At 48.4% G+C, this 27,951-nt stretch overlaps 1 protein-coding gene across 11 annotated transcripts; it reads left to right on the forward strand.

Annotated features, from left to right (window-relative positions):
- The first annotated feature begins 3,231 nt into the window (after positions 1-3,231).
- On the forward strand, positions 3,232-26,435 carry EXOC7 (exocyst complex component 7). 11 transcript variants are annotated; one of them, XM_074607189.1, is made up of 22 exons: positions 3,248-3,432; positions 4,251-4,316; positions 5,109-5,293; positions 5,975-6,080; positions 6,617-6,839; positions 8,102-8,269; positions 9,312-9,323; positions 14,360-14,452; positions 15,440-15,508; positions 16,856-17,001; positions 17,328-17,480; positions 18,405-18,503; positions 19,136-19,198; positions 19,515-19,581; positions 22,297-22,335; positions 23,394-23,459; positions 23,840-23,960; positions 24,388-24,483; positions 24,783-24,846; positions 25,395-25,436; positions 25,630-25,763; positions 26,179-26,435. In XM_074607189.1, exons 1-22 carry the CDS (start codon positions 3,373-3,375, stop codon positions 26,279-26,281), a joined length of 2,175 nt encoding a protein of 724 aa, XP_074463290.1. In that variant the 5' UTR covers positions 3,248-3,372; the 3' UTR covers positions 26,282-26,435. The 11 variants fall into 11 exon arrangements, with proteins under 11 accessions (XP_074463296.1, XP_074463301.1, XP_074463290.1 ...); XM_074607191.1 differs by lacking the exon at positions 22,297-22,335; XM_074607194.1 differs by lacking the exon at positions 15,440-15,508.
- The last annotated feature ends 1,516 nt before the right edge of the window (positions 26,436-27,951 follow it).

The raw sequence follows: 27,951 nt of genomic DNA on the forward strand, positions 1-27,951 counted from the left end.
TCAAGGCTCCCCCCTTTTAACCCCACCTGGAAGGGAAAGTTGGGGACTTCTCAGCCAGCTCAGAGCTCCTGGTTTTTCTCTCTGAAGATTAATCTGGCTAAAGATTAATCGCCTTTTCTATCCGGCTGACCCAAGGGGAGACAGAATAGGCTGCATCTGGGGAAGAGGCGAGGGCAGTGCCACCGGCGACGGTGTTCCCACGCGTTGTCGCAGCCCAGGGCACCAGCGGGTCACACCACGGGGGCACACAGCCCGGGACGGCCCTTCAGCCCATAATGAAAGTTTTGTAATTTTATGTTAATCCCGGCTCCTCCGTACTCTGATCTCTCTCCTCTCCCACATCAAATGCAAAGCCCTTTTGGAGGCTCCTGGCTGTATTAATCTTGTTTCGCCCTCGCCGCCGCATGCTGCGTGCCTTGTAGGCAGCTCCCGTGGCTCGGGGAGCGCCACTGCCTGGTCCTGTCCCCACTGTCCCCTCCGTGCAGGAGCGGGATTAACCCTGCCAGTGGGAAGCAAGGCCAGGCATAATTCATTTTTTGCAATAAAATGACTATTTTTTAAGCAGGAACTGTTCCTGGGGTGAGCAGTACTGAACCACAATGCAGGGGACAGAAAGTCCCTGCTTTGAGAGCTACTATTAATTGAATTTATCCGAATCTTGTCAAGATTACACATTTTGTGCAATGACATTCACCAGCATAAAGGCAGCCAATAGAAATGTGGATTTGGGGGATATCTGGGTCTTTCCAGTAACTCGGAGCCAAGCCCTGAGCAGGCAAAGCAAAGCCCCTCTCTGCCTCAGTTTCCCCACCTGCAAATCAGGTCATTTCTCTTTTCTGCAGCGTTTTGGGTGACCAACGCCCTGAACACCTCGTCCTCAGGGGGAAGCGACTGTCACGTCCCCACGAGCAGGAGCCACTTCCTCATGCCTGTGGCGGCAAAAACTCCCGCTGCTGAACAACGGGGCCATGACGTTGTTGGAACCCCGCAGCCTCCACACCCCAAAGGTGTCAGGCTCCGATCTCATCCCGTGTCTTGGGTTTCGAAGCACTGGATCCACCTTTGCTCAGCAAATGCTGCCAAAGGGACTCATTAGCTCCCTCATTAGTGCACCGAAGCCCCAGCTGAACATTGCACTGAGGATGCAACCCTCATTCAGCCGTGTTGGCTGCGTTTTCCACCTTCTGTGCCCACGCTGATAGTGAGCGCATCCACCTGGATGAAAATCCCTTCTCTGGGAGAAGGGAAGAAGGGGAGAAGGGAAGAGCCCCTTTTTCTCCCTGTTCCCGCTCATGGAGAGGGAAGCAAAGGGCGACTCAGCATTCCTCCACGGCCGCTGCTGAGTCACCACGTCCTCCTTTCATCCACTGCAGAGAGCGATTCCTGCCGGGGGCCCTGCGGCTGGCGGTTGGCAGGGCGGGAAGAATGGCGCGGCCGCGGCGCTCCGGCGGGAAGGCGGCGGGACTGGGATTGTCTCAGAGCTGCCATTCTGCCGGCTGCACCCGCTGCTGGAGAAACAGCCAGCAATGAGTTGTGGGTGCGTGTTTACATCCTAAAGATCCCAGCTGTGCCTTGTGGGCTTTTGCACTGTATTTTAACACATGTTCAGACTGTAGTGTTTCTACCTTTTCTTTTTCATTTTACTAGAAATAACCCCTGCTGCTTTGATGCTTTGCATTTGACCAGCAAGCCAGTTTTTTTCTGCTGCCTCCCCTTGGATGTGGCATTGCACCTCATGTTTGCACACACTCCGGCAGTTTTTACACAATTTACTGGCAGACTGACTTCCTGGACATTTATACACTCTTTACCATTCCACCTGGCAGCTGGGACGTGGGCTGGGTGCCTCCATCCTGGCTCCCCCTCTTCTCTCTGAGGGCTCAGCCACCCCATGAGGGGGTGACGGACCATTTTTGCTGTTTTTTTCAGGAGATATATAGCACTATTCAGGGGAGCGCACACAATTGTTCCCCGCGCTCAGCGAGGGGAGTTTTACTTTTGGCTCTGGCTGCCCTTTGAATGAGGGGATGAGTGTTAGCAGAAAGAGCACAGATTGCTATAAAAAAAAAGAGATGGCTCTGGTGTACAGGGGGAAAAACCCTTCCCAATCACACCTGCCCAGTGTGGAAAAGTACAAGAGGCGCTGGGTGCTGACCCTGAACAGGGATCTTCTCTCTTATACGCATAGGACAAGTTCCTTTTTAGCAGGTGTCCCCATAGAACATGGGCAAGCCAATGTCACACACAGAAAACACAGTGCCTTGGCCGTGCATTGCCCCTCACAGCAGCCAGAGCCTGGGCACAGCTGTTTGCAGCGTGATAAGGTGGGTTATGAAACGCGCTGAAGTTGTCGAACAAAAGAGGCCCTTTTGGGCTGTTTCAGCTCGTTTCCAGAGCCTGCGGTGGTTGACAAGGGGAAGATGGATGGGAACGGGCTCGTCCCTTCACGTGGCAGGAGCCTTGCCTCAGAGCAGCACGAGACGGCGGGAGGCTGGGACTGTCTCTACTGATAAAACCAGCTCCCTGCTCCGGGCTGGACTTGGTTTATGGGGATGCAGAGCCCCAAAACTGCCCCAGTGTGTGATAAACACAGGCTGCTCCAGGCTGGACGTGGTTTATGAGGATGCAGAGCCCTGTAACTGCCCCAGTGTGCGATAAACCCAGCCATCCCCACACAGAAGGGAGAAGATGGCAGCGTCCCTGTGGTGGCAGGCTTTCTGGAAAATGGATGCAGGACTGGGGTAGAGTAACCTGCACTCCTGCAAACGCCTACATTTCCATAATTCATATTCAAATTTCTATCATTTCATTTCCCTGGCCCAAACCCCTGCAATCTTCCTCCAGGCCTTGATTCTCCCCCCAGGTGTGTGGCAGAGCGGCTCTGGGCCTGGCTGCCCGCACAGCTTGGCAGGGGGGAAGTAGGGTGGCTTTGGACACCCCCCCCCCAGGACCCCGTGTCCCGTGGGGACGCCGCTGACATTGGGGTTGGAGTAGCGGGGATGGCGGGCTTGGGAAGCCAGGCCTGCCCTGAGAGAAAGGTGGTGCCATATCGGGGCCCGCCACACAAGAACACCCCACACCACTCCCAACATGGCGGCGCAGCCGGGCCGCCACTCCCAACATGGCCGTTACGAGGGACACTGCGCATGCGCCCCTTCCCCTTGGGGACAACTACGCATGCGCACGGCGGCCACCGCCTTTCCGGCCCCTATTTAGGCGTCGGCCACTCCGCAGATGGTGGCTGCCCTCGCTGCGCATGCGCCCTGTGTGCCGCCGCTCCCAAGATGGCGCCGGGGCAGTGACGGCGGAGCGGAAGCCAGTGTCCGCGGAGGGACTGAACGGGGGAGCGCGGCTCCGGCGCCCCGCGGCAGGATGATCCCCACCGAGGAGGTATCGGCCCGCAGGAGGGAGATCGAGGACAAGCTCAAGCAGGTAGGACTGGGCAAAGGGACCCGCTGCGGGCCCGGACGGGGCCTGGGCCCGCACCTGCAGCCCCAGCGCGTTGCCTAGGAGACGGGGCTGGGAGGCGTCCTGGAGGTCCCCACCGGGCCTGGGGGCGTCCCGGCATCCCCCAAGGGACTGGTCACCCCGCTCCGGGCCTGGCAGCATCCCCAGGTCCCCTTCAGGGCTTAGGCCCTTGGTTTTCAGGGTCAAGGAGTGTCTCTGCCCCCCTCGTAGGGCCTGGGGCCGGCTTTTAGGGCCTGGTAGCTGCTGGGGGCTCTCCCTTCAGGTCCTCAGATCTGGCCTGAGAGGCCAGCCTGTGCAGGCTGCTATTGTTTCCCCTGTCTCTGAGCTTTGATGGCTTGAAAACAGCCCTTGGTGGTTGCTCTGTGTTGGCCACTTGAGCTCACAGCTGCGTGTGGGCTTTGTATGATGTGAGTGCAACACCTGTGTTGTGCTGTGGCAGGGAAATGTGTGGTCTGAGTCTGTGTGCCTCTGTGGTGAATTTGTTAATTTTATATAGTGCTGTGACTTTAGTGTGCTCGTGGTATTGAAGGGAAACGAGTAATCCATACAAACCTCACTTGTTACGTTATGTGTCGCTCACCTTGGGTTAGTTGCCCTGATTTCTGTTAAGAGGCAGCATATTTAAATGCAGCCTCAAGCATATTAAAACGTGGCCTCAGCACCAGACCAAACAAGGTTTGCTGCAGTGTTTACTAGGACTTGTAAAAACCTACATGTGATGTTTAGTGAATTAAATGCTTCGTGTTCCAAATTGAAGACTTATTTTTTCATCCTACTGACAGGAGGAAGAAACTCTGTCCTTTATCAAAGAGAGCCTTGAGAAGAGTGACCAGCTTACAAAGAACATGGTAAGGAGGTCCTTGAAGCTCAGCCTTAATGTTGGGCCTGGGTTTACTTTTTCTTAGCAGAATCTGTTTTCAAGGCTGTCATTGTGCCCATCTGAGGAATGTAGAGCCATGAACCACTTGCTCTGCGTTGCTGTTTTACATTTCAGTGGCTGGGCAAAGGGGAAAACTGACGAACGGTTCAGTCCTAAGCTTCTCTCCTGGGAAGATGAGGGCTCAAATGAGCTGTTGGCCATGTCTCTTTACGGTCTGTCCTCTCTCTTGGGAAGAGGTATTAATAGACCCCACACTAGTTTGTGCAGCAGCATCATATTGTTGCTTCATAAAGTTAGGTCTCATTTGGAGTTTTATTTTGGGAGTGTTCTGTTTAAGAGGTAGAAAGTAATTATTGTGCTCTAATTGCTTGTAAGCCCTCAGCTAGTATAGTATGTACAGTTTTGGGCTCAGTGCTTTAAGAAAGTCACAGAGGCACCACCAGAGAAGTGTGGAAAACATAACATAGGAGTGAATCTTGAAAGAATTACATTTTGGCATGGAACGTTATTTTCATGCTTTACAAACATTTAATTCAAGATTAGCCCACCTCTGTATGACAGGTCATCTGTTTTGTGATTCCTGATAGAAATTAGCACATAGAGGGGTTAAACAGCCCACCTAAGGAGCCATGGCAAATTAGTAGCAGAGCCCGATAAGAGAAGCTGAAGGTCCCTGATTGCCCTGCTCTAACTACTCTCCTACTGCGCGGATCCATGTAGAAGGATGTCCTCAGCTCTCTGTTTTTCTCTTGGCATGTAGGTTTCTATCCTCTCCTCGTTTGAAAGTCGTTTGATGAAGCTGGAGAACTCGATCATCCCTGTCCATAAACAGACAGAGAACCTGCAGCGCTTGCAGGAGAATGTGGAGAAGACCCTGTCCTGCTTGGATCACGTCATCAGTTACTACCATGTAGCGAAGGACACAGAGAAGATCATAAAGGAAGGGTGAGTTGAGCAGAGCTTCATCCTATTGAACTTTTGTGAGGGAGGTAGGGGAGCTGACTCCACACACTCATCATAGTGTTCTTTGTACCCTTCCCACACTCTTTCCCCACCATCAGTCCACAATAAAGATGCCTTACTTGACCTTCAGCAATCCCCAGAAGGCAAAGTCTGCTCAGACTCTGCACTGGTGTCTCTTCCGGGTTTTGTAGACAGGCTGCCATGAATCCTGTGGGCATTGGTGGCTTCTCTTCTTTCCTCCATCCTTTTCCCAAAGGTTCTTCCTGCCCTGTTGATGTTGTCTCTCCATCCAGGATGAATCAGACCTGTCCTGGAGCCTGCTTTCAGTCTCTGGGAGGATGTTGTGATGGCCCTTCTTTGGGGTGGGATGTGCAGCTTCCTCCACACTTTACCATGCAGGCCTGATTGGGAGAGGAAGGCAAGGCTAAAAGTTGTGTGCTGTTCCATCATCAGTACTTCTGCGCTTGCTGCATGGATTGGGTGTTCTGCTGTGGCACTGAGTAGACGCAAAACGGAATCCCACGATCTCCTCCTAGTTGAAGAAAATGGAATTGAAATTGTCCTTGTTATTTTTATCCTGAATTTGGTCTGGTGCTTTCTTGGTATCTTCTTTCTTTGCTTTTTGGGGCACTCACTGCTTTTTATTTTTCGTTTTATTTTCAGCCCCACTGGGAGGCTGGAGGAATACTTGAATTGCATGGATAAAATCCAGAAGGCAGTGGAATACTTCCAGGACAACAATCCAGACAGCCCGGAGCTGAACCGTGTGGTAGGTTGTGGGTCTGGAACCTGGCATGGGTGAGAGGGACAGACGTACCCCTGCTGTGTGCCCCCTTGCTGAGGGGGGCTGACGGGCTTGCTGCCTGGTGAAGAAGGTGTTTGGGCACAGCTGAAGAAACGATTCTTTTGGCTTCTGTTTAACTCTGCACTCAGCAGCATTTCTGCTCGTGGTGTTTTGCTCTCTGTGTGCATTGTGCCAGTAGGACTTCTGAAAGGGTATGTTGCATGTGTATTGGAGTTGATTGAACCTCCTCCTGAGTCGCTCTTGTCAGTTGTTGAACTGCTTGAGCAGCATGGGAGATCTGTTTCAATCCCACTTGAAGACTGAGCAACTCCCAAGCATTTCTTTTTTATTTAATTCTCTTTAAAAGTCTCTTAGTTACAGGCGTTGTTGGAGTTTGAAGCGTGCAGTACTTGACAGTGGTTAGAAATGCTGCAGAAAGTGTGTTCTCGTCCAGAAACACTTGTGAGTGACTGATTACAGAAGCCCTGTGCTGCTTCTGTTCTTCTGCTGTTTTGTACTAGAAATCCCTCTTTGAGAGGGGCAAGGAGTCCCTGGAATCAGAGTTCCGCAGCTTGATGACACGACACACCAAGCCGGTCCCACCCATCCTCATCCTGGACCTGATCAGCGGGGACGATGAAATGGAGACGCAGGAGGAGATGTCTCTGGAGCACCTCCCGGAGAGTGTCCTGCATGATATCATCCGCATTTCCGGCTGGCTGGTGGAAAACGGCAGGAATCAAGGTTGGTAGCGCTGCGTGTTGTTCCCTTGTAGTTCTGTATCAGGTGAGTTCTCTTCAACTACTCACTCACATGTGGTTGAGAGCAAAAGTAGGGTGCTGAGGGTTGTGTGTAGCTCTGCACAGCTTGGCTTATAGATAACACACCTTCAGCCACGAAGCCTCTGCGTAGGTGTTGCTGTGGCTAACAAACCGTGGGTCACACTGCTGTTGGTACCTAGCAGCTCTAACAAACCTAGTGACTGCCTTACTGGTACCTTTTTGTGAGTAGTTCGGTTTCCTTTCAGTCACCTTCCTGCATTTTTTACAGTGTTTGTGGTGAGACTGAAGTGTGATTTGTCAGTTGAACACAATGATCTCATGGTGGATATGAGGAGGAAAAAAAGCTGTGTAAATAAAGCACAATTTTTCTTAGTGTGTAGTCTGTCCTATAGCAGAAATCCATTTGACTTGCCTCTGTAATGCCTTCTCATGGAGCTGCAACTATCTAGTGCTCAGGTATTATCAATGTGAAAGGCACTGGTCACTTATTCCCATTTGGGAACTATTCACGAACAGAACTTTTTGTATTAAATGTGACCTAGGATGGGGGGAAGGCAGCACAGAATAGTTTCTTCGGTCGGTACGTGACTCTTCTTTCCAAGTTCTGCTGTTCTGCAGCATCAAAATCTACCTACAGCTTTATGCTCTTTTATTAACTTTTCCTTTGGGATTGAATAACTTTGTGGACCTGTTATAGGAAACATGTACTTTCACATACATATAGCTACTAGAATCAATGATTTACTTCTGAGTGGGGATTACTGTGCTTACAAAGTATGATGAACACCTTTAAAAGCTTCTTAAGAATTTTTCCATGATCAAAGGCAACTCAAGCATATATAGCATATTTCATTAGTTGGTTTGTATTCTGATTTTAAATGATGAACACCTCATTTAGTTCCTGAGTGCTCTGAATCCTGAGAAGTGTGTGAAGTCTCTCTTGCTAGCAGCTGACAATGTCTTGCACAGATGTCTCCCATCAGTTGCACAACTGATATGCTCTTGGTAGTGGTGCCCAGACTTAATGTTGTGTGTGGTGGGAGGGCTGGAATGAATACTGCTGGGGGAGGAGGAGGAAGTTTTTGAAGAAAATAGGAGAGGGAAGGAAAAACTTACTTGGGGACCCACATCAATCAGCGGCATGGAGTGTTTCAGGAAAAGGTTTTTTTTACCATATAGTGTTCCCTGTTTGCTTATAATCTTGTTTCTACCTTGTCTCCTTAGATTTCATGACTGTTTACTTCCAAATCCGCTCTGTCCAGCTTGACCGCTCCATCAAGGGGCTGAAAGATCATTTCCGTAAGAACAGCTCCTCCACCGGGGTGCCATATTCCCCTGCCATTCAGAACAAAAGGAAGGACACCCCCACCAAAAAGCCAGTCAAGAGACCAGGTGAGTCCCTGAAGTGGGGGGATAACTGTACTGTGTATCCTCTTGCCTGGGTATCAAACACATACCTGCAGGCCTTCTCACTGCTGAGGTAGCCTCTGTGTCTAAAATGTGCTCTTAGGACAGGAGCAGGGGTGAGATTTTGGAGATAAGCACCTCTTCTCTGCCCCGGATTCAGCATTGAGACGTTTTCTGTCTGTTAAGTCATCAGGTCTGTTCTCTGGGCAATGTAAAGGGAGGAGAGGGATCCTGTATACAGGGAGAGAAAAGGCCATTGCCTTAACAAAGGAGATAAGTAAAAAGAGACCCAAGAGGGCTATAAAATGATATGATCTGAGAACACCCGTCCTCAGGCCTGGAATATGGAGTATAGACTGTGCCACAGCAAGATAGAAAACTCAGATCTGATAAAACACTGCTTTCATTATTAGTTATGAATAAATTATTATTGTGCTAGGGAACAAAGAACTCATCAGGAGTTGAGATGGGGACTAGGTAGGTGCCTACAGAAATGAGATCCGTAGTTCTCTGAATTTTGGAAGGGCTGTTAAAGCTTTTGCCTTGGCCTGTCTCTGGAAGAGCAATGAATGTGGCTGGTGGCTTATTCCACCTCTCCTCATAATGGAGTTTTGCTGCATTTTCTGCAGCTGGTGAAGGCTGGTCACTCTGGTGCAGAGCTGGAGTTCCCATCTCTGAAATGTGCCATCTAGTGGGAGCACGGCCAGAAGGAGGGCTAGCAAAAGTTAGCATGTACCTCCCACAGCAGTGCAGTGATATCGTGCCTTTGTGTGTCACAGCACCCTGTTGTCTCCTCTGTAATAGTGATGAAAGTCAGAAAAGTTCATATTTCTGTGGGTTTATCTGGCTAATACTCTCCCACGCTAATATTTTTTTTCCTGTGTTGTCCAAATACTATTACTGGGCTCAGGAAAATAATGAGGAATGTGGGTAGGGACTGGGAGTGGATGGGATGGGTAAAGGGAAGAAAAGAAATACCCATTTTAATTGTGTTGTGTTTATTTTTATAATCCTGATGTGAATGCAGTCCTCATCCCAGGTAATGTGCGTCTACGTGTGCGTGTGCTGGCCCTGGTGCTCGCTCTCTTCACTTCTGTGTGTGGAGAGGCTTTGCTGGGCCTCTTCTTGCTAAAGCAGAGGGTGTGCCTGGGATATTTGGAGAGGGAGGACTGCCTGGAAAATGCTGTGACATCCAGACATCACCCCTCTGGTCTTTTAAAATCAGTCTGTGCTATTGCTGTCATGCCCTAGAGCTGTTCCTGAAAGCTGATGTGCAAGTTGCAGTTGGTGAATGCAGTTAGTCTGCAAACTTCAGTGGATTTTTCCCTGGGAGCAGAAAACAACCCATGGGGGTGTCTCACACCACTCTTGGCTTTTCTCTGGAGTTTCGCAGGTAATTATTCACCTAAGAATTTGCCACCGGTGTTGGGAGACCTGTAGAGGACAATATCCTCCTGCTAAGAAGAACTAGCTATGCTGCAGATGGCAGAAAAACAGTGTTTAAAACTGCTCTGAAGCATGATGGCAGTCATTTGTGTTTAGCTCTTGAAGAGTGGCTCCTGCCCAACAGCATTACAATAGGTAAAAATTATTTTTTTTTTGTGGTTCAATATCTCTGTACTGGAAAGATGCCATATGGGCATCTGTAATTGAGCCACAGGGAACTCCGGTTATGGATGCTTCAAACTTGGTCCACAGTTCTCAGTTATCACCTGATACCGGAAACATCCCTGGGTTTTGGTTGCAGTGAAGTCAGCATGGTCAGCAAATCTTTCTGAGCAGCCTGCCAAATGGTAACATCTCCCCTGGACTCTCGGTAAATAGTCAGAGAGTCTTTTTTCATGAACAGATTAAGAAACATCACTGGGACTCTTTTAATGAGTCTCAGATCTTGGGTGCTCATCTAGAGAGTACAGAAAGGAGCCCACACGTTTGAGAGCACAAGCATTTGTTCCCTACAAACAGGGCTCCTCCAAAATGGATGCATTTGGGCATCCAAAATTACTTGTCACGGTGAATGTCTTGGCTGTAGACTTGTCAGGAAACTTTCACCTCTTTTTGCCCAGTTTAATTGGAGTTTGTGAGATGGACCAGGTGGAAGCCACAGAGCACGGTCTGAAGGCACTTACAGAGCTGACAGTGTATGAAGGAAAGAGCATTTCAAATGATCTATTGGGGCATTGTTAATCTCAAGAAGAAGTAGTGGCTAATTTGTGCCCAATCTTCTGTGAACAAGGGCAGAGAAGCAGACAGTAGCTCTTGAAGGACAGGGGTGTTTAAATCTCATACAGCAGCCATCTCTTATGGCTGCTGAATTGTACTTAAGTGAAACTAAAAATGGGGGGGAAAAAATAGTCTTTGAGCAGAGTTTCACAGTTTTTTCTGTGGTTCCATCAGCTTTCAAGAACAGCTCCTGAGCTGGAGGTCTTACAGCCCTCTTTGCACTGGCACAGTGGCCCTCTTCATAGCAATATTCATCTGGTGGTGTTTGATTCCCCCGGTTTTAGCCTTTTTTCAATTGTGGAAGAAGAAATTTTTTTCCTGTGCTATTGCTTCAGTAAGTAAAGCCAAGTTCTGCCAATTTGGGTTTCAGACAAGGGATTTTTCTCATGATTCCAACAAGTGAGTTAATTCTCTTAGTCCTTAAGGAAGAATATCCCAGTGCACACCCCAATGCGCACTTTAACCTGTTGCAAGGGATAAATAACAAACTAAATCTGTGCTAACTAAACAAGTGCTATAACTTGTTTACCCACAAAGCAAAGCGCAAGAGAGGCTGCAGCTAAAGGAAAGGTGAGGTATTAGGGACAGGGTAAGAAGGCGGAGACAGACAACCCCCCCTGTGCTCCCCCAGGTACTATGTTGGATTCTGGAGAACTTGTTCCATATCCATGTGTTGTTTCAGAGGGTTTTCATCTCTCTGTGATTGTTTTATTTGTTGGTGTACCCTGTACCGTCTCCTGTTGTTACAGCCTGCAGTTGAAAATCTGACTGGTGGAGACACTTCTAAAGCAGGGTCATCGTCTCTTAACTGAAACTTGCCAAGTCAAGTTGGACTGATGAAGCAATCTGTGGGCTTTTTTTTTTAAGTAGTTTGCTGTTTGAAGTGTCAGCAGTCTGTCTCAGAGAGCAAGGGTATTCAGATTCTGAAATCATCCTGCTGCGAATATATGCACAGAAAATATTGTTTCTTTGTGATGCCTGTAGACCCAGTGTTCTTTAGTTGGCTTGACAGCAGCAAGTAGCTCAGAAGCTCTGCATTGCCAGGGAAGGGTAGGGCCAGAAGATGCCCGTAGGAGCACCCAGCCTCGCTGCCTACAAGTAAAAGCCAGAGAGCTTTAGCCAATTTATGGAGACTCCAGCAGCTGGTACTTAAGAAAAGAGGATGTGTTGCCCTTCTGCTTGTTTAGAAAACTGCCTAATGGAAGAGAGAAACAGGAGAACAATGTGGAATTGGAAAACTGTGCCTCATGTGTGCCCAAAAGCCACTTTATTTAACAATTGGGCCGCAGGTGTAAAAGTTTCAGGTGTGTTTTGACTTGTTTTGTTTTTTTTTTTTTTTTTTTTTTGCGGGGCTCTTTTCAAGCTATAGGGAGCCCTTTTCCAGTTTCCTTAATGCTCCAGTTTACCTAGCGGTGAGGTGCTACCTGAAGGCAGGCTGTGGCTGTGGAGTCTTTGTGTGGCAGAATAAAGAGCCTGTTCCTCCTTCCTGCTTGCCATATTGATCACTGCCTAGCTTGAATGTGATGTTTTCATTAGTAGCTGAAACGCCATCCCATTTGGTTTGCGAGCTGCCTAATAGAGGAAAACAATCATGGAACAAAAGCATTTGGCTTCCACTAGAATCTATTAAAGCCTGATTATAATGCTAAGTAAGAGGGATGCAGCAGCACTGAAGCGATGCCCATGAACAGTGAACACTTGGTGTGTGGCAGCGTAAACACAGGTAATTGTGTTTATGCAAATAAAATGCAGCAGAGGTGTTTCAGCTCTCATCTGAGAAGAAACTGTCAGAGGTGGGCTGTAGAGACGTGCACTGCATACCTGTGAAGTGAGATCCTGTTGACAGCAGCTGCAGTTGTACTGTCTGCTTGGTTTTCACACCAGTTTACCCTCTTTATTTCACACCCCACACCCCCCCTCCCCCTGGATACTTGAAAGTGGGAAAGATGACAGAACTGGTACAAGAACAGTACCTGGGTTGAGCTGCTCTGCATCAGCTGGGCCATGGTAACAGCAGTAAGAAAGAGCTTAGTGCATATCTCCAGAGCTTGCTACAGTCCTGCCTCCTCAGAGAAACCTGCTGATGTGCCCAAGCTCTCGAGGTTTCTGAAAGTAGCTAAGAATAACGTGAAAGTGTTGGGTGTGAAGAGCACAGGGAAGCTTGGAAGAAGAGGCGTAGCCCTCCCATTTCTTCATATGGCAGAAGCTAGGAGCAAATGCATCAGCACAGCAAAGGTGTAAGTCTTCCCACCTGGTGTAGGTCTAGAGGGGAGAAGTTTCCTGCTAGAAGAATGCTTTATGGATATGACTTTTTTTTTTTCTTTACTAAATGGTTGAGAACTCTTTGAACTGGTAGAAGGAAAATGTTGCTGGTAAAACATTACACTTGAAGAACCATGTTCTGTTATTTAGGAAGTGCACCAGCTTAAGGCAGCTTGGTAATTCAGTGGGAACTTCTCTCTCCTGTTCTCCCCCATTAGAGATGCACTGTCTGGGGGACTCGAAGTTTCCTTCCCCCTGCCATATATCCCTTCATGGGATGAAGCTGCCCTGCACCCCAGGATGCTGTTCTGCAGCAGTCTGTACGTGGGCTTCCCCTCAGGATAGTGGTCCTTAGCATTTGGGCAGCCAATGCTCATTTCCAGGCTGCACTCTGGCTTACAGTTACTGGTGGAAGTAGGGATTTTCTGCGTGTTTGAAGTATTTATTGCTTTAAAGCAGAAGAACAATTCTTAATTTTGGCAGCAGGATTTTTATTTCGTGGATCCTTCTTCATTTACTCAGCCCAGCTCTGTTTCATTTGGGTCTCCTATAGAAACTCTTTCTGCCTTCCCAAAACTTTCCGTTCCCTGTTGTGCAGGCAACAGCAAAGCTGTGCTGTGAGAGGGTGTCCGTGTGCTTGTGATAATTGTAGCTTGTTGCATGACGACTAACCTTTTAATGTGGAAACAGTGCTTAGTCTTCAGTTGTCACATTAATGCTTTGTTTTGTGCTTTCTAGCTGTATATCCAGCATTGGCTTTTGTTCAGTTCTGTCTGGTTTTTGTGTGTGTTAAGTATAAATCTTTTAACCCAGTGTTATTTTTTTTTTCCATGGTTTTAATTGATTTGCAGTTCCTTAGAAGAGAAGTGTCTTGGGGATTAGAGTGACTTAATGCGAGTTAGACATGGGTGGGCAGCATCCATTATTCTGTGATTCCTGTGATGGGAATTGCTGCTGCAATTGCTCTCTCGAGCCCAGAGGTTGTCACCCTTTTATCGCTTCCTGTGACACCAGAGATCATTCCTTGTCTTGGCTGTGGGGCTCCTGATGGGTCTATATTGAGCATGCTCAGAAAATACCCCTCTGAAAGGCACCTTTTTCTGCAGCTCTAATCAAGAGGCTGCAATTAGGCTCTGGGGAGCAGGCAATGTGTTCCTGGACAGGAATTGCCCGTACTGCAAAGTCCTGCTTCCACAGCTGAGGGAAAGCAACAAACCCTTCCCATTTCGATGCAGAGTAACGAGTTAAATAAACTCATTACAGGGTGCTTTGTTGCTTCCCTTCTCTGATCATGTTTTCTCACACAGCCATACCACCTCACCAGACTGATTTGAGCACTCTCTGATTCTGTAACCCTGGCTGGAATTCATGCCTCCACCCTCAAAGCAGGGAGACAGTCTGGAAATGCCATTGTAACTGCACACTTGGACATGAGTTTGGGGTTCACTTTCCTGTACTGAGCATGCTCATTGGTGCCCAGCATCCTCTTGCTGGGCCCAGGTGACTTGCTGGTGGAGGGCTGGTGTTCTGGGTTTGTTTTCTTTCACTCATTTTCTAGGTCTTGTCTCTTCTCTCTGGCTCTGGTGACAGGCACGATCCGTAAGGCTCAGAACCTTCTGAAACAGTACTCTCAGCATGGTCTAGATGGGAAAAAGGGGGCCTCTAACCTCATTCCTATGGAAGGTAATCACAGCTCTAGCTACTTCATCCTCGACTTTCTCTGTGTATCAGCCTTGCTTTTCCAGGTGGGACTTCCATTAGCCCAGTGCTAGGTGGACAGCATTGGATAGGTACAGCTGACCTTGGAGAACCAAGGAGATGCTGGAGGGCCAAATTATTCTTCTGAATTTCGTGTCTGAACTTCAAAGTCTCCATAAACATGAGTACAGGTGGAGAGGAATGTTACCTTAAAGCAGTTGACCCACCATAGCCACCTGGTTAATGGAAGCTCTGCTCTGATGACATCTGCTTGTGGTGTTTCTGTTTCCTTTTCTTTTTGCCTGGACTTTGAGACACATCCAGTTTCCTAGTGACCTTTCCAAACCTGATGTTGAAGTGTAAGACCACAGCTAGCTCAGTGCATTGTGCCTGTACATGTTCTCTGTGGAGACCTTCCTACATGGTCATCTTCCGTATTTTGGTCTCCTCTGCTCATACCGGGTAAGGGAGAAGAGGTCACTTGCTTCAAAGCATCTGTAAGACCTTTCTGCCTCCTGCTATGTATGCATGTGAAGTAGATCTCTTAAGCACCTACATTGTAGTCTACTGAATCCCAGATGGTGACTAATATCACTCATTTGGGGGGAAAAATTCTCATGCTGAGCAGGAGATGGGCTTTGATTTTTGGATTTGTAATGGCTGAGGTACAAATTGGGCTGCTGGTGCCTGCGGTCCCATTCAGAACTTATGGCAGGAGGTTCAAGGGACTCCTGTGACCCAACAAATGACTGAACTCACACTTCTCATCAGGTTTCAAAGGGTTGCTACTGCTACATAGCCCAACAAAGGGATTTGGTCAGGTAGCATTCCTGGGACTCTGTAGGGAAAAAAAAGTGTCCATCAGATCAAATAAGCCAAGCTTGAAGCAGCTTCCAGCCAGTGTGAGCATCCATGCTGTAACCACCCTGGATAAATTGCGCCTTCTGTTTGTGCCGGCTGACATCTCACTAGGTCATGAGCATGATTTACGAGTTAAACACCTTTCCGATACCCTGAGCGACAAGCATGGTCCGGCTGCTGGTAAGTACCGTGTTGTCACTTCATAACAAGCTGGCTAACATCCCTTCTTTTCAGCATGTTTCACAGTAGTTTTGTAGCCAGTGGCTGTTTGTCTACATGGGCAGTCCTGGAGCATGGGCCTTCTCTGGCTAAAAAGCTCTGGCTCTTCTCAGTAGAATTCACTCCTACTAATCTCACACACACACCCCAAGCCCTCAAACAGGGAACCCCAACTTTGTCCAACCAAAGACTGGTGGCCACCATGCTGAGGGGCACTTTCCTATATGTAGCTACTGGCTTGTTTGGTGCTGAAGTGAAGCAAACACGAAAGTGGTCACATGTGGCATGCAATACAGTGGGCCGCTCTCCACCATAGGCAGTCTGTAAAACCACATCACATTTGTGTGTCCCCTGCTGACCATAACTTTTCAAAGATCAACCTGAGGGACCTGTCAGCGTAGGGAAGAATTGGTTCTTTCCCTGTCAAAAGGTGCAGATGTTGCTGGGAGGAGAGAAGCAGTAGCCCATAGCCTAGAGAAGGCCTCTCTGTGTAATCTTACTGTCTTGTAGTGGTTACTACAGGGGTCTGAGTAATGCGGGATTGTGTGAGTCTGTTTATGTCTGTCCTGCTGACACTTCCAGCTAGTGGTTGGCATGAGTTGGTGTGGGCCTTTGTATCATACCGGCACTTCTCATGCCTACCACATAGGCTCTTTGATGGATGTTTGCCTGAGACATTCATATGCTCCGACTCGAATATTTGCATTTGTGTGCAGCGTTGTGTAACAGATAGCTCACCTAGCTGTGCTGATATTCCTGCTTCATAGGATTTAAATGTTCATCCGCCTGTTTTTTATCTTCTGTTTCTGCCTGTGGGAAGAGGCTGCCTTCCAGGACAGCCTTGACTTCCCAGAAATGTTGATGCACAATGGCAGTTCTTCATCTGCATGATGGATGGAGATAAGGAGTTCTAAAAATACAAGCAGAGATGTTGAATAATTCACCTCAGACCTTCCTGAGTTTAGTACTTGGTGTTCAAGCCCTTGATTAAATTTAGTCTGTATCCCAGAAGAGCTCCAAACTTGCCTTCTGTCATAAGGCCGGAAAGAGCTGGTGTCCTGATGTGCTATTTCCTGAACTGCAGATGACTTTGCCTCCTGCAGGATATGCATAGCTTCCCATGCACAAATCAGGGTGCAGATTTGGTGAGAAGATAATTGTTCTCACATAAGGATGGGTGTAAAGCCAGAACCGTCTTTTCCAGAAGAACCTTGTGCTCCTTGTGTATGCCGAGGCCTTGGAATGAGCAGAGCTGCTGGAAGCTCAGTGTGAATTTCGTTCTCTCTTAAAACCATCTTGCCCTTTCAGGGAGGGATGACGTCTTTGACATCGAGATTGATGCGTACATTCACTGCGTTAGTGCCTTTGTCAAACTGGCCCAGAGTGAATACCAGCTCCTGACAGAAATTGTCCCAGAGCACCACCAGAAGAAGACTTTTGATTCTCTCATCCAGGTCAGTTGAGCCTCTCTGCTTGGCTTCCCTTGTAGAGGATACACACAAAGTCTTTTTCCCTTCCCCTTCGTTGTGAGGATGTGGATTCCACCACCTGCTATGGGTGCCCAAGAGCACCACCGGTTCTAGGGTCGTCTTCCAGGACCTGTGCAGGGAACCAGGGCCTGCAGAGGCCCTGGAGAACGTGTGTTCAGAGCCACTCACTGGGTACTGCAAATGGCCCATGAGCTAAATTGGCATCCTTAATGGGTATCCTGCATTTAGTAGCTTGTGCTGCCTGGGCAAATATCATGCTGCTTTCTTCTGACTCTCTGGCTTTGTTGCAGGAGTCATTAGATAACTTGATCATGGAGGGGGATAACATAGTCTCAGCTGCCCGGAAAGCCATCATCCGACATGACTATTCGGCTGTACTCACAATCTTCCCCATCCTTAAGCATCTGAAGCAGATGAAGCCAGAATTTGACCAGGTTTTGCAGGTAAATGTGATGGGATCGGAGAGGGTCCTGTGGTTTGGATTGTCTGGAGTACTCTCTGAAAGGGATGATCCCAGTGGCTTTTAATAAAGCCACGCTGCTTCTGTCCTCCACAGCATGGAATGGAAATGACACAAATACAGTTTGCTCCTTTCTGTGATGTTGGACCAGCATCTCAGCATCTCTCAGCAGCTGTTCTCTTCACTTCAGTCATGACCTGGTGATGGACTGTCTGCATTACTCTGCTGTATATGTGGCCTCTGAGGTGTTGCAGCTCTGATACTATTGAGTTTAGTTTGTACTGTGCTCACTGACATATGGAAGATCAGCTGCTCTGAGGAGAGCCTGCTGCTAAAGGAGAAACTGCTGCCCCAGTGTTCATACCCCATTCAAGGAGTCTCGCACACGGCACCCAAATCTTTAACAGCTCAGACCAGGGTCCCTTCGCAGCGGGTGACCCCAGCGGGCCAATGGGTGCCCCTTTTGACTCCTCATACATACACTTACTCTTGGGCATGCTCCCTCCTTCAGGCTTGAACCTAGGTTTCCCGCAGCAGAATCTCATGTGTCACACTATTTTTATAAAATAAATACTTTAATTGAAAGGTCCAGCAGCAGGGTCAGCCAGGGATAGGTGCCTCTGAAAAGGGAGGGTTGTTGACCAAAGAAATCCCTGGGCAATGGTCAGGTCCTGCATAGGAGGTCAGGGCAATGGTCAGGTCCTGGTCACCATTAGGGTCACAACATCTTCCCTTCCTGGCTGGCTGAAGAATGCAGGATTCAATGTGGTGGTGCTGCAGATGTTCTCCTGGCACATGGGGAATTGAGAATAAAATGCTGGGGTGGGGGATCAGGGAGGGTAGGTGCTGAATGAAAGTTCAGATACTGTTTGTTTTCCTTCTCTGATCTGTTACGGCACTATTCCAGGGAACCGCAGCAGGCACTAAGAACAAACTACCAGGGCTGATCACTTCCATGGAGACCACTGGTGCAAAGGCACTGGAAGAGTTTGCAGACAACATTAAGGTAGAATTCTCCTCAATGTTCTCTCTAGCAAGACCAGCAGGCTCAGAAGAGGGGGTTTCTGAGCAGTTTAACTTTCCACTTTCCATGAGAGCACATTGTTTCTGAGTCAGCAGGCCTGATCCAGCCAGCCTGTGCTTGCTGGCTTGCTTTGGACAGTCAGCTGCAAATACTGAATGCTGGGTGCTGATTTCAAACACAGGAGGCCTCTGCTTAAGACCCTTAACAGGCATACTCCAAATAATTTGACGTGAGCTTCCAGGCCTCTGCAGATATCAAATCAATCTCAGAATTTAATCCTATTTAAAAAGAAAGGAAAATTGCTGATTTGAAAAGCTTTGGAGGGCTGGGGTTAAACTGTCCCTGTGTAAGGTGGGCTTGGTGAATGTGATGCCTGGTAGGTAAACTGAACTTTTGATGGGTCACATGCTGAACAAATGCCTGTGGTCTTGAGCTGCCCATACACAGGAGCTCTGGTTTCTGAGCACCAGGAGATGGCACTGTGAGAGCCAGGTCTGAGGTTGTTGAGAGACGCTGGATAAACAAGCCTACAGCTCACTTACAGCAGCAGATGTATTGTAGATGCCTTCAGTTTCCTTACATGCTTGCCTTATGTCTCTATCTTCTCTTTGTAGAATGATCCGGACAAGGAATATAACATGCCAAAAGATGGAACAGTTCACGAACTCACCAGCAACGTACGTGACGGTGATTTGAACCATCCTTTGTCAGAAAAAGCCTCTGAAGAGGTTTTAGAAAGAGCAGTAGGGAAACTTATTTTCTTAAGTTAAGCTGTCTTGAAGGGCAGTTAATTGTCTTCTGTGGATTAGCTAGTAACCCTTGCTGAGCCATGATGTGACTGTGTGGGTAAAACACAGCAACTCAAAGGAGTGTCGTGGCTTGTTTCTTGAAGGCTTTTAAGTGTGGAGGGACAAGTCGTCCTTCACGATCCTTAATAGCAGAGCACAGGAGATGCAATGTTGGTTGTTCATAACTTCCCTCCCTTGCTTCCAGGCTATCCTTTTCCTACAGCAATTGTTGGATTTCCAGGAGACAGCGGGTGCCATGCTGGCATCACAAGGTACATGCATGGGGCTTGTTTGGGCATGCGGTTCCTTCCCCAGATTGTCTGGACATCTTCCCTAAAAAGATCAAACCTCAGCATGCACTGTGAGCTCATTCTCCTCCTGTCCTTCACCCTGTGGTTTGTCTTGTCCTCCAAATCTGCCATGACCACATAGTTGGTTATCTGGAGAACTCCAGGGGATGCAGAGAGTTTCCCTGCTGGCCTTCCACACTTGCTCCTATCAGGTACTCTTTTGATGGTTTTTGCTGATGTGCTCTATGGTATCAAGAGAGGATGGCTTAGTCATTTATCTTCAAATCTGACACTGGACTGGTCCTCTGACTGTACTGGAGTGAGGATGGCTGGTCCAGCTGAGTTAGCTTTAGTTTAGCTGTGTGTTGATGCATTGCCACTCTTCTCTGCGACATCCTCTGGTCAGAATGTAACAGCAGCAGCAAGAATATTCTCAGTATCTAGCCACGGTCAGCCTGGGACTCCTGGGCTATTTGTGTGCCACATGCCCTAACAGAGAGACAAGTTTTAGCTCTGCTCTCCAGGATGCTAAAGAGACTAGTTCCAGAAATACATGGATCAGAAGCTGAGAGCTGCTGCATCATGTAACGGGATGCTGCTGTGTATCAGAGCATGGTTCTTAGTTCTGTGCAGAGCAACAGCTCCAGCTCTCTAGTGGGCCTTTGGCCCTGGTAGAGCTCGTGCTTTCAAGTAGGTTGAAATAGAACAGGCTGGAGAGGTGGAGAACTGAAGATTCAGGGTGCACAGGGACCTGAGGAGGCACAGGCCACTAGCTGGTGTTTGGAGAGAGGGTTAGGGAGCTCATTAGGAGCAGGGGAAGGGGGAATCTTAGAGCTGCCTCCAGACTTTTATCTGCAATTCCTGCTTGGAAAATTCTGTCTGTTCTAAATTTACTCAAGCTACGATGTCTCTGCTTCTTGCCACATCTGTAGCCACTGCCTTATGCCCTCTCCACTTGCATGCGCAGTGCCTCCTGGGTCTTGACTCTCTCTCTCTCTCTCCTTGGCCAAAGAGATGGTCTGAGTGTTGTTTTTTTTTTTTTTTCTTGGAGAATCCAACTGTTTACCATGTTCTTCCCAGAGTGCTGATGTCAGCACTGTTGTTTCAAAGTCTTGGCACGTTGTCATGCAGTAGGAGCTGATTCAAAAGGTAGCATAGGCTTTTTTAATTTTTATATTGGTCATATAACAAAATGTGACCATATCCATGATACATAACCCATTTCTTTTCTAATTGTGTCTGTGTCATGGTTTTGGCCAAATTGACCAATGGCTGGTGACAGATGCTCCCCCCTCACACCCCTTGTACAGGGTGGGGAGGAGGAGAGATAGAGATTTACGAGTTTAGAAGAAACTAAACTACTTTAATGAAATATTAATAATAAAAAGGAAAATAATGAAATAGATACAGTATATACAAAACCATATTAAGCTCCCAGGATGACATCACCAGCAGGCAGTGGGGAAGTCCCAGACTGGACTTGGCGATAAGTGGGAATTGGGTTCCAGAGTTGGAGTCAGGAACACACGCATCGGGATCAAAGGCAGGTGAACAGACAGGGTCCTCCTTGAATGTCAGCCATTGAAGGAAGGGAGTTGCCCCTTTGATCCCTCAGCTTTTATACTGAGCGTGGGGCAGATGGGATGGAATACCCCTGTTGGTCAATTTTGGGTCACCTGTCCTGTCCGCTCCTCCCCACAGGTGGGACCCCTCTACGCCTTTCTCTTTCTGACCCTCCAACGGGGCAAATAACGAAATTAGCTGACCTTGGTTGTTACAGCAATCAGTAGAAGCAAGAGCCTCTCTGCATACCACTCCTTGGCACAAACTGTCTTATTGCTCTGAACGAACTGTTTTAGACACAACATGCTGTTAATTTCAGAGAGTTAGAAGAGGCCTGGCTAAGAAGTAAAACTACTGAACAGAAAGTTGGTTCTGTTTTACCTCAAACCAGGACGGTCTGGTTGTCCCACCAGGTATAGAGGGATCCTGCTGTGTAAAGACAGCTTGAGGGGAAAAATGCCTCTTTGCAGTATGTTCAATTATTAAAGCTTGAAGTCAGTGTAATTTTAACAGATCTGGTGACGTGGGCTGACGTGTAGTACTTCAGAGCCGTGCATGAGATGACCCACAATCCAAGTATTGTAAATCTTGTTCTCTCCATCTGCAGTCAGGCCGTAGGAACCATCTACTGCCAGACATTCCCTGCTCTCTGCAAGTGTTGTTCTCATGCAGAAACAGCTCTGTCACTTGCTCCAAAAGCCAGGCCTGGCCCAACATGAGACACCCACGCAGGGCAGAGCTGTTCTGGGTGGGATGGCTTTGCTCAGGTTCTTGGGAAGGTTATATGGGCTGTGCAGTTCATTTCAAGGACCTTGCTGCTGGCATGAGGGGAAGCTTTCTATTGCCTCGAAAGTGGATTTGAAATTACTTGCAATGAGGTGTCTTGCTAAATACAACCAACCTCCGTAGCAGAGGAAGGAAGTGAGACTCTGCCTTTTCCTCTGTGATCTCCACTCCATTTGTGGCCTTGGAGGGACTCCTGCCTGCTCTCCTGTGTAGCTGTCTGGCTGCTTTGTGTTAATATCTGCTTTGTTCTCAAGGGGATGGTGGTCTCTAACCTGTCTTTTTGCACTTTGCATTTCTTTTTCTCTCTCCTCCCTCCCCTTTTCTCTCTGCTCTGCCTAATCTTTGTAGTTCTTGGGGACACATACAATATTCCTTTAGATCCCAGAGGTAAGCAGACTTACCCACGTGTACCTGTTCATATTGCCTTGGGCTCTGGTGGTGTATTTTAATTTTTTATCCTCCAGGAGTGGTAAATAAATTAACACATAATTGAAAAGGGAAAAATGGGAGGGTAAAGTAACTCTTGCCAGGGGGCCGGAGAGAATAGGGAGGGCTTGTCACCAGCAGACAATGAGGGATGCCATATGAACTGAAACAGGCTAAAGACACTCTCATGGCACTGAATCTCTCTGGCATGGGTAGCAAGCTGGCCCAGCTGGTATCATGCTTTATCCCACGTGCGCTCCGCTCCTTATTGTCCGGCTCCCAGCAACAGGAGCCTCGAGGCTTTTCCCATGGGGTGCTTATGAACTCGGACCACCCGAGCTACGCCCAGCTGCCAAACTCTGGTGGGGGGAGGAGGAGGTAGCTACCCGATGTGTCCCATGGGACCCATGCCCACAAGCCCTTGAGGGCAGAAAGCCATCTCTCTTATGCATAGACAGAGGAACACGTGCCAGCCCAGAGTCATTGCTTGCAAGGGCAGGCTCCCATGCTGGCGCAGTCCCTCGTACAGAGCCACACAGGTCCTATCAGCAACCATGGGGATGGCTGAAACTTTCCAGAGCCCTTCTGCTTGTTTCAGTTACTGTTGTGTGCCTGCTGTTAACAGCTCCAGCTCATTTGTTCTTTGATTGCAAATTCCTAGTGCTTACAAACCCTTCTCAGGTGGTGGGGGAAAGATGGGGAGAGGATGTGTTTAATGACTCAATTTCTGATCAAGTGGATGTCCTCTGAGCAGTAGGAAGGAAAGGAGAGATTTCTGCCAGGGTGCTCAGCACTTGATGCAGATACAGCAATTGGGGGGTGCAGAGCTTTTCCACACTCACCCTGGATAAGCTGCTGACAGTTGGCACTAAAGCAGGGAGCTGATTTCACTGTCGATGGGAGCTCTGCACTAATTCCATAGCAACAGGGACGAGGCTTGTTTGAATAGAGGCAGGCTGACCATACATATGCCCCTTCCCCATGGCATGTTAACTGACCTAAGATGCTTTTCTTTTCAGAGACCAGCTCTTCAGCTAGTAGTTACAGTTCGGAGTTCAGCAGGCGGCTGCTGAGCACCTACATCTGTGAGTACTCTGCACACCTTCCCATTTCTGCCCCATCAGCTGTCCTTCACTTAGCTCATTCCTGGGTGAAGAGCGCAGGCTGTGTCTCTTACTCCATGGGATCTTTTCATGCTTGAGCTGGAGTCTGATGGGAGGCGTGGATGAAAGGGTCAAACTGGGAATTTGACTGTTACAGTTAGACAGGACCAAGCACAGTGCAGCAGCTCGCTGTGCTGCGGAGCTTTTTGTCATCAGCTGCCTTGAACCATTCTCACCCAGTGCTTTGCACCTTCATCCCCACAGAGGCTCTCAGCTGCCAAAGGGGCTCTGTAAAATCTTGCTGCTGTGTTTAACAGTAAGACAGTGAGAAACTTTTTGTCCTCTGCTCTTCCCTCTTTAAGGCAAAGTGCTGGGCAACTTGCAGCTTAACCTTCTTAGTAAATCCAAGGTTTATGAAGACCCAGCTTTGAGTGCCATTTTTCTGCACAACAACTACAACTACATTCTGAAATCCCTGGAGAAGTAAGTGTGTATCTGGGTAAATCTCCTTGAAGTCCAGGCTGATTCTAAGCATGGGTTTGGAGCAGGGCTCTATATCGAGTGCATTTACCTGCTAGCATCTCGTCTCTGCTCTTTCTTCCATTCTTGAAACTGCCTTTTTGAAACCTTTGCACTGTTACAAACATCGCATTACATGGGAGTGGAAGATAAAAGTACCAGAGATGCCTTAGGTTGTAGAGAATGCTTTGATCTTGAGAGGACTGGGGATATGGCTTTGCAAAGTAACTTGTTTCTGTATCTGCTGTCTCTCCATTCGTGCATTTCAAGGTCCCTTCTATTGTAAGGGGCATAAAAGATCTTGTTGGCAGGGGCTTGAAATGTTGCCATCCTGCTAGCAGCTCTGACAGCAGCTGGCTCGTGTGCTTCCTCAGGTTTTCTCCTCTTTCAGGTCCGAGCTGATCCAGTTGGTAGCTGTGACACAGAAGACAGCCGAGAGGTCTTACCGGGAGCTCATTGAACAGCAGATCCAGACCTACCAGCGCAGGTCAGGAGACATCCTCTGCTCTTGCCTTAGTTTTGTCATAGTTTGAGGGCTCCTTGGGAGATTCATGGCCAATGCTGCTGGAGCAGTGGGAGAAATCAGCTGAAACCAGAGACTTGCATAAAACCAAAGCCAAGTATTTTGTTTACCAAGTGATTAATCTGACTTAAAGTGGCCACTGCAGAAAGCTTTGGGGTGTGTATTGCTTGTGGTGGCCTTTGGGTCTTGGGTGAGGACATAGATGTTCTGGTGAGACATGAGTAACTCCTCTTTGCATCTTTCCCATGTCATTTCAAATGCAGCTGGCTGAAGGTGACAGATTACATCCTGGAGAGAAACCTGCCTGTCTTTCAGCCAGGAGTGAAGGTGAGAGGATGATCAAGGATGGTTTTAAGATTATAGAAATCGCCGGAAACATCTTCTCCCTTGTCATATCCAAAAATTCTCAGAAACTTTCTTTATATCTCATGCTGGTATTACTCTGCGGAGTGAGTACTGTGGCTGGGACAGGATGGAGAGCAGCGCTGCCTTCTAATCTCCCCTGCCCCAGATTCATACAAGTGTTTTAATCTCTGCCTCTGTTCTTATATTTTGCACCTGAGCAGATGCTTCTATTTTGGATTTGAAAAAAACCTGACACCTTCTCTTAGAAAGGGCTAGAAGCATAAAGAAGTCTATTTTTATGTCTGTTCTGGCTGAAAATTACTCTTGTTAAATCTACTTCAGATGAAAGCCAATTGCTGAATGTAGGGTGTGCTGCTCGCTGCAGCTTTCTCTCCATCCTGCTTTAGGAGAAGGAATTCAAGCCAAGTAGGTAGGATGTTACTTAAGTTGGATGGGGAGTTGTGGGCAAACACTGATGTTGGAAATTTATTTCTGGATGTGAAATAAAATCCTTTCCTTCCTTGTTGCAGCTCAAGGATAAGGAGAGGCAGATGATAAAGGAGCGCTTTAAGGTAAAGGGGTGTTAAATGGCATGAGGACATCCCCTAGTTTGGGATCCCTAGATTGGGAGGGACAGTCAGACCAAAGATCTGCCTAAGGAGGAGACCGGGATGTTGACGATCAACAGTGGAGGGGAAGAACATCAGACTCGGTGTAGAGATGTCACTGCAGACAGGACACTCACTGAGTTTTACTTTGGGACAGGGTTTTAATGACGGGCTGGAAGAGCTGTGTAAGATCCAGAAGGCCTGGGCAATCCCAGACATGGAGCAACGGGACAAAATCCGCCGGGCACAGAAAACCATTGTGAAAGAGACCTATGGTGCCTTCTTGAACAGGTGACAACCTCTTGCAACATTGTCCTCTCTTCTTTGGATTTACTGAGGTCTTTGGGGCCTAGATTAGTCCTCGCTTGAGGCATTTTTCTACTCTCATGTCTTAGCTTCTCTGCCTTGCATGCTGAAACATCCCTAAGCTGAACTCTATTAGTTGTGAGCGTCTGCTGTCACCCTGATTCCTTGGTCAGGATGAGTGCAGATGTTGTAGCTAGCACAAAGCTCTGGGCCACCCCGGGCTATTCATGCAAACCTCCAGAGACCAGTTGTAACTAGATCACTTGCTCCCTACAAGATACCCTGTCAGGTTCAAGTGGGACCCGCTGGAGCGGAGCTGATTTGTGGCAGAGGAGGGGCCAGTGAGTCTCTTTTGCTGGGTTCCAGTCATTTGTCAGCTGGGGGTTGTCTTCCTTTGCAGATACAGCAATGTGCCCTTCACCAAGAACCCTGAGAAGTACATCAAATACCAGGTCGACCAGGTGGGAGAGATGATTGAGAAGCTGTTTGACACATCAGCGTAAATCTCCAGCTGTCGCGTACTCTCCAGCTGCCAAGTACAAGTTGGCACTTGCTCAGCAACCTTTGGGACTCCCTTCCCTTCTTCCCTGCCCCATTGTGGTGGGTAGGGTGTTATACTTGTATTTATCAGATTTATAAACCTGTGGAAACACTCCATCCTGGCTATCTTTGCCTTATTCCATGGATCCAGAGCAAAAGCCCACTGTGATGCCGTGTGGGATCTTGTGTTTGCATGTCTTCAGGCCTGGGTATAAACGTTCATGCTCTGATGCACAGCAGACGTGGTGAGTGTGTACGTTGTGGGTACTGTCCTTCTGTACAGGCCAGGAGGCTGTAAGCTCCAAATGGTGCTGCCTGCTTCCCTGATGGGTTTTGGGAATCTCAGTTCTGTAGGATCCCAAAGGATTTTCCCATTGTTACTCTTAACCGTCACTTAGTTCAGTGATGGGGTGAGATGACGATTCTGGGGTAGGTTGGTGCCTGGCAGGCCTGCAGCCTCATGATGTGCAGGGGATGTTTTACCCCACAGCTTCATGAGCTATCCCAGTAGCACTTCTCTGTCCTCCGTGAGGCCGCAGTAGAAAGGGTGATGGCAGACTGGAGCAGTGAGAACCAGAGGGAGCTCCGTGGCATCCCGACTGGTTGCTGCTCCCTTGACCGGAGGCAGGTTATGTGTAGAGGTGTTGCCATATTGATTTCTGCAGAGCGCCTTCTGTCCATCCCTATTTTAGTTTGTCTGTCTTGTTAAATCTGATGTTTCTCTCGCCTGCAAGCAGCCAGGTCAGTTCGCTTCACTTAACCTGTGAGAAACAAGCGCTACTTTCCTGCGAGCCCAGGAGTGATGCTGCCAGGCTTTGCTATGGGAGCTGGACTCGCCATCTTTGCACTGAGGTTTTCAGAGCTTTGCAGCACGTACGTGTTTCTGTGGTCTCTGGCCAGGCACCTCCTTCTCCCACCTCACTCACTCCTGCTGCTCGCCCTACTTTATGTGGTCTTGTCCATTGTTTGCCCATGGTAACACTTGAAATATAGGGTTTCCATAGAGCTAGGGGAGCTCACAATAGCTGCTACTTTACAATTTGGAGCAAATCCATTATACACCCAAGCGCGTGTTTACAGGAGTGAATGTACGCTGGTGTCTGATTAACCCAGTAGTGGAAGAGCTGTTGTGTCGCAGTCTGGGGCTCTGCAAATAGCACGGGGAGGTAGAGAGGACAAGGCAGACTCAGCACGAAATGGGGAGTGGGAACAGATGGCAGAAAGGTAGGGCTGTGGTTTAACCCTTCTGCTGCTGTGCATCCACCATGCCCTTTCTTCCCAGCAGGAGCGAACGCTCTGCGCGGTCAGTGTCAGGGCTACGAGGTGGGCTGTTCCTGCGGAGAAGTCAGGGTTGCACATCCTGGGAAGGGTGTCACTGGATAAGACAGGCCAAGTGGCAAAAGGCAGAGAGGTGACAACCCATCTCGCCCCATGTCACATGGCAGGTGGATGTTAGAGCCTGGAGGAGAAGGCAGGTCCTGCTGTGGCAGACCCAGCCACCTGCCTGGGCTGCTGCCTCCACAGACAGCTGTGCTTCAGGTAGCTCCTGGCCTAAAACCCTCACCTCCTCTTCCTCAGTCTGGACCGGAGCGTGGTCTGAAACGCTACCTGCACTCAGTCACATAGAAGACAT

This window comes from Larus michahellis, chromosome 14 (genome assembly GCF_964199755.1).
Source record: "Larus michahellis chromosome 14, bLarMic1.1, whole genome shotgun sequence".
Taxonomy (NCBI): Eukaryota; Metazoa; Chordata; class Aves; order Charadriiformes; family Laridae; genus Larus; species Larus michahellis.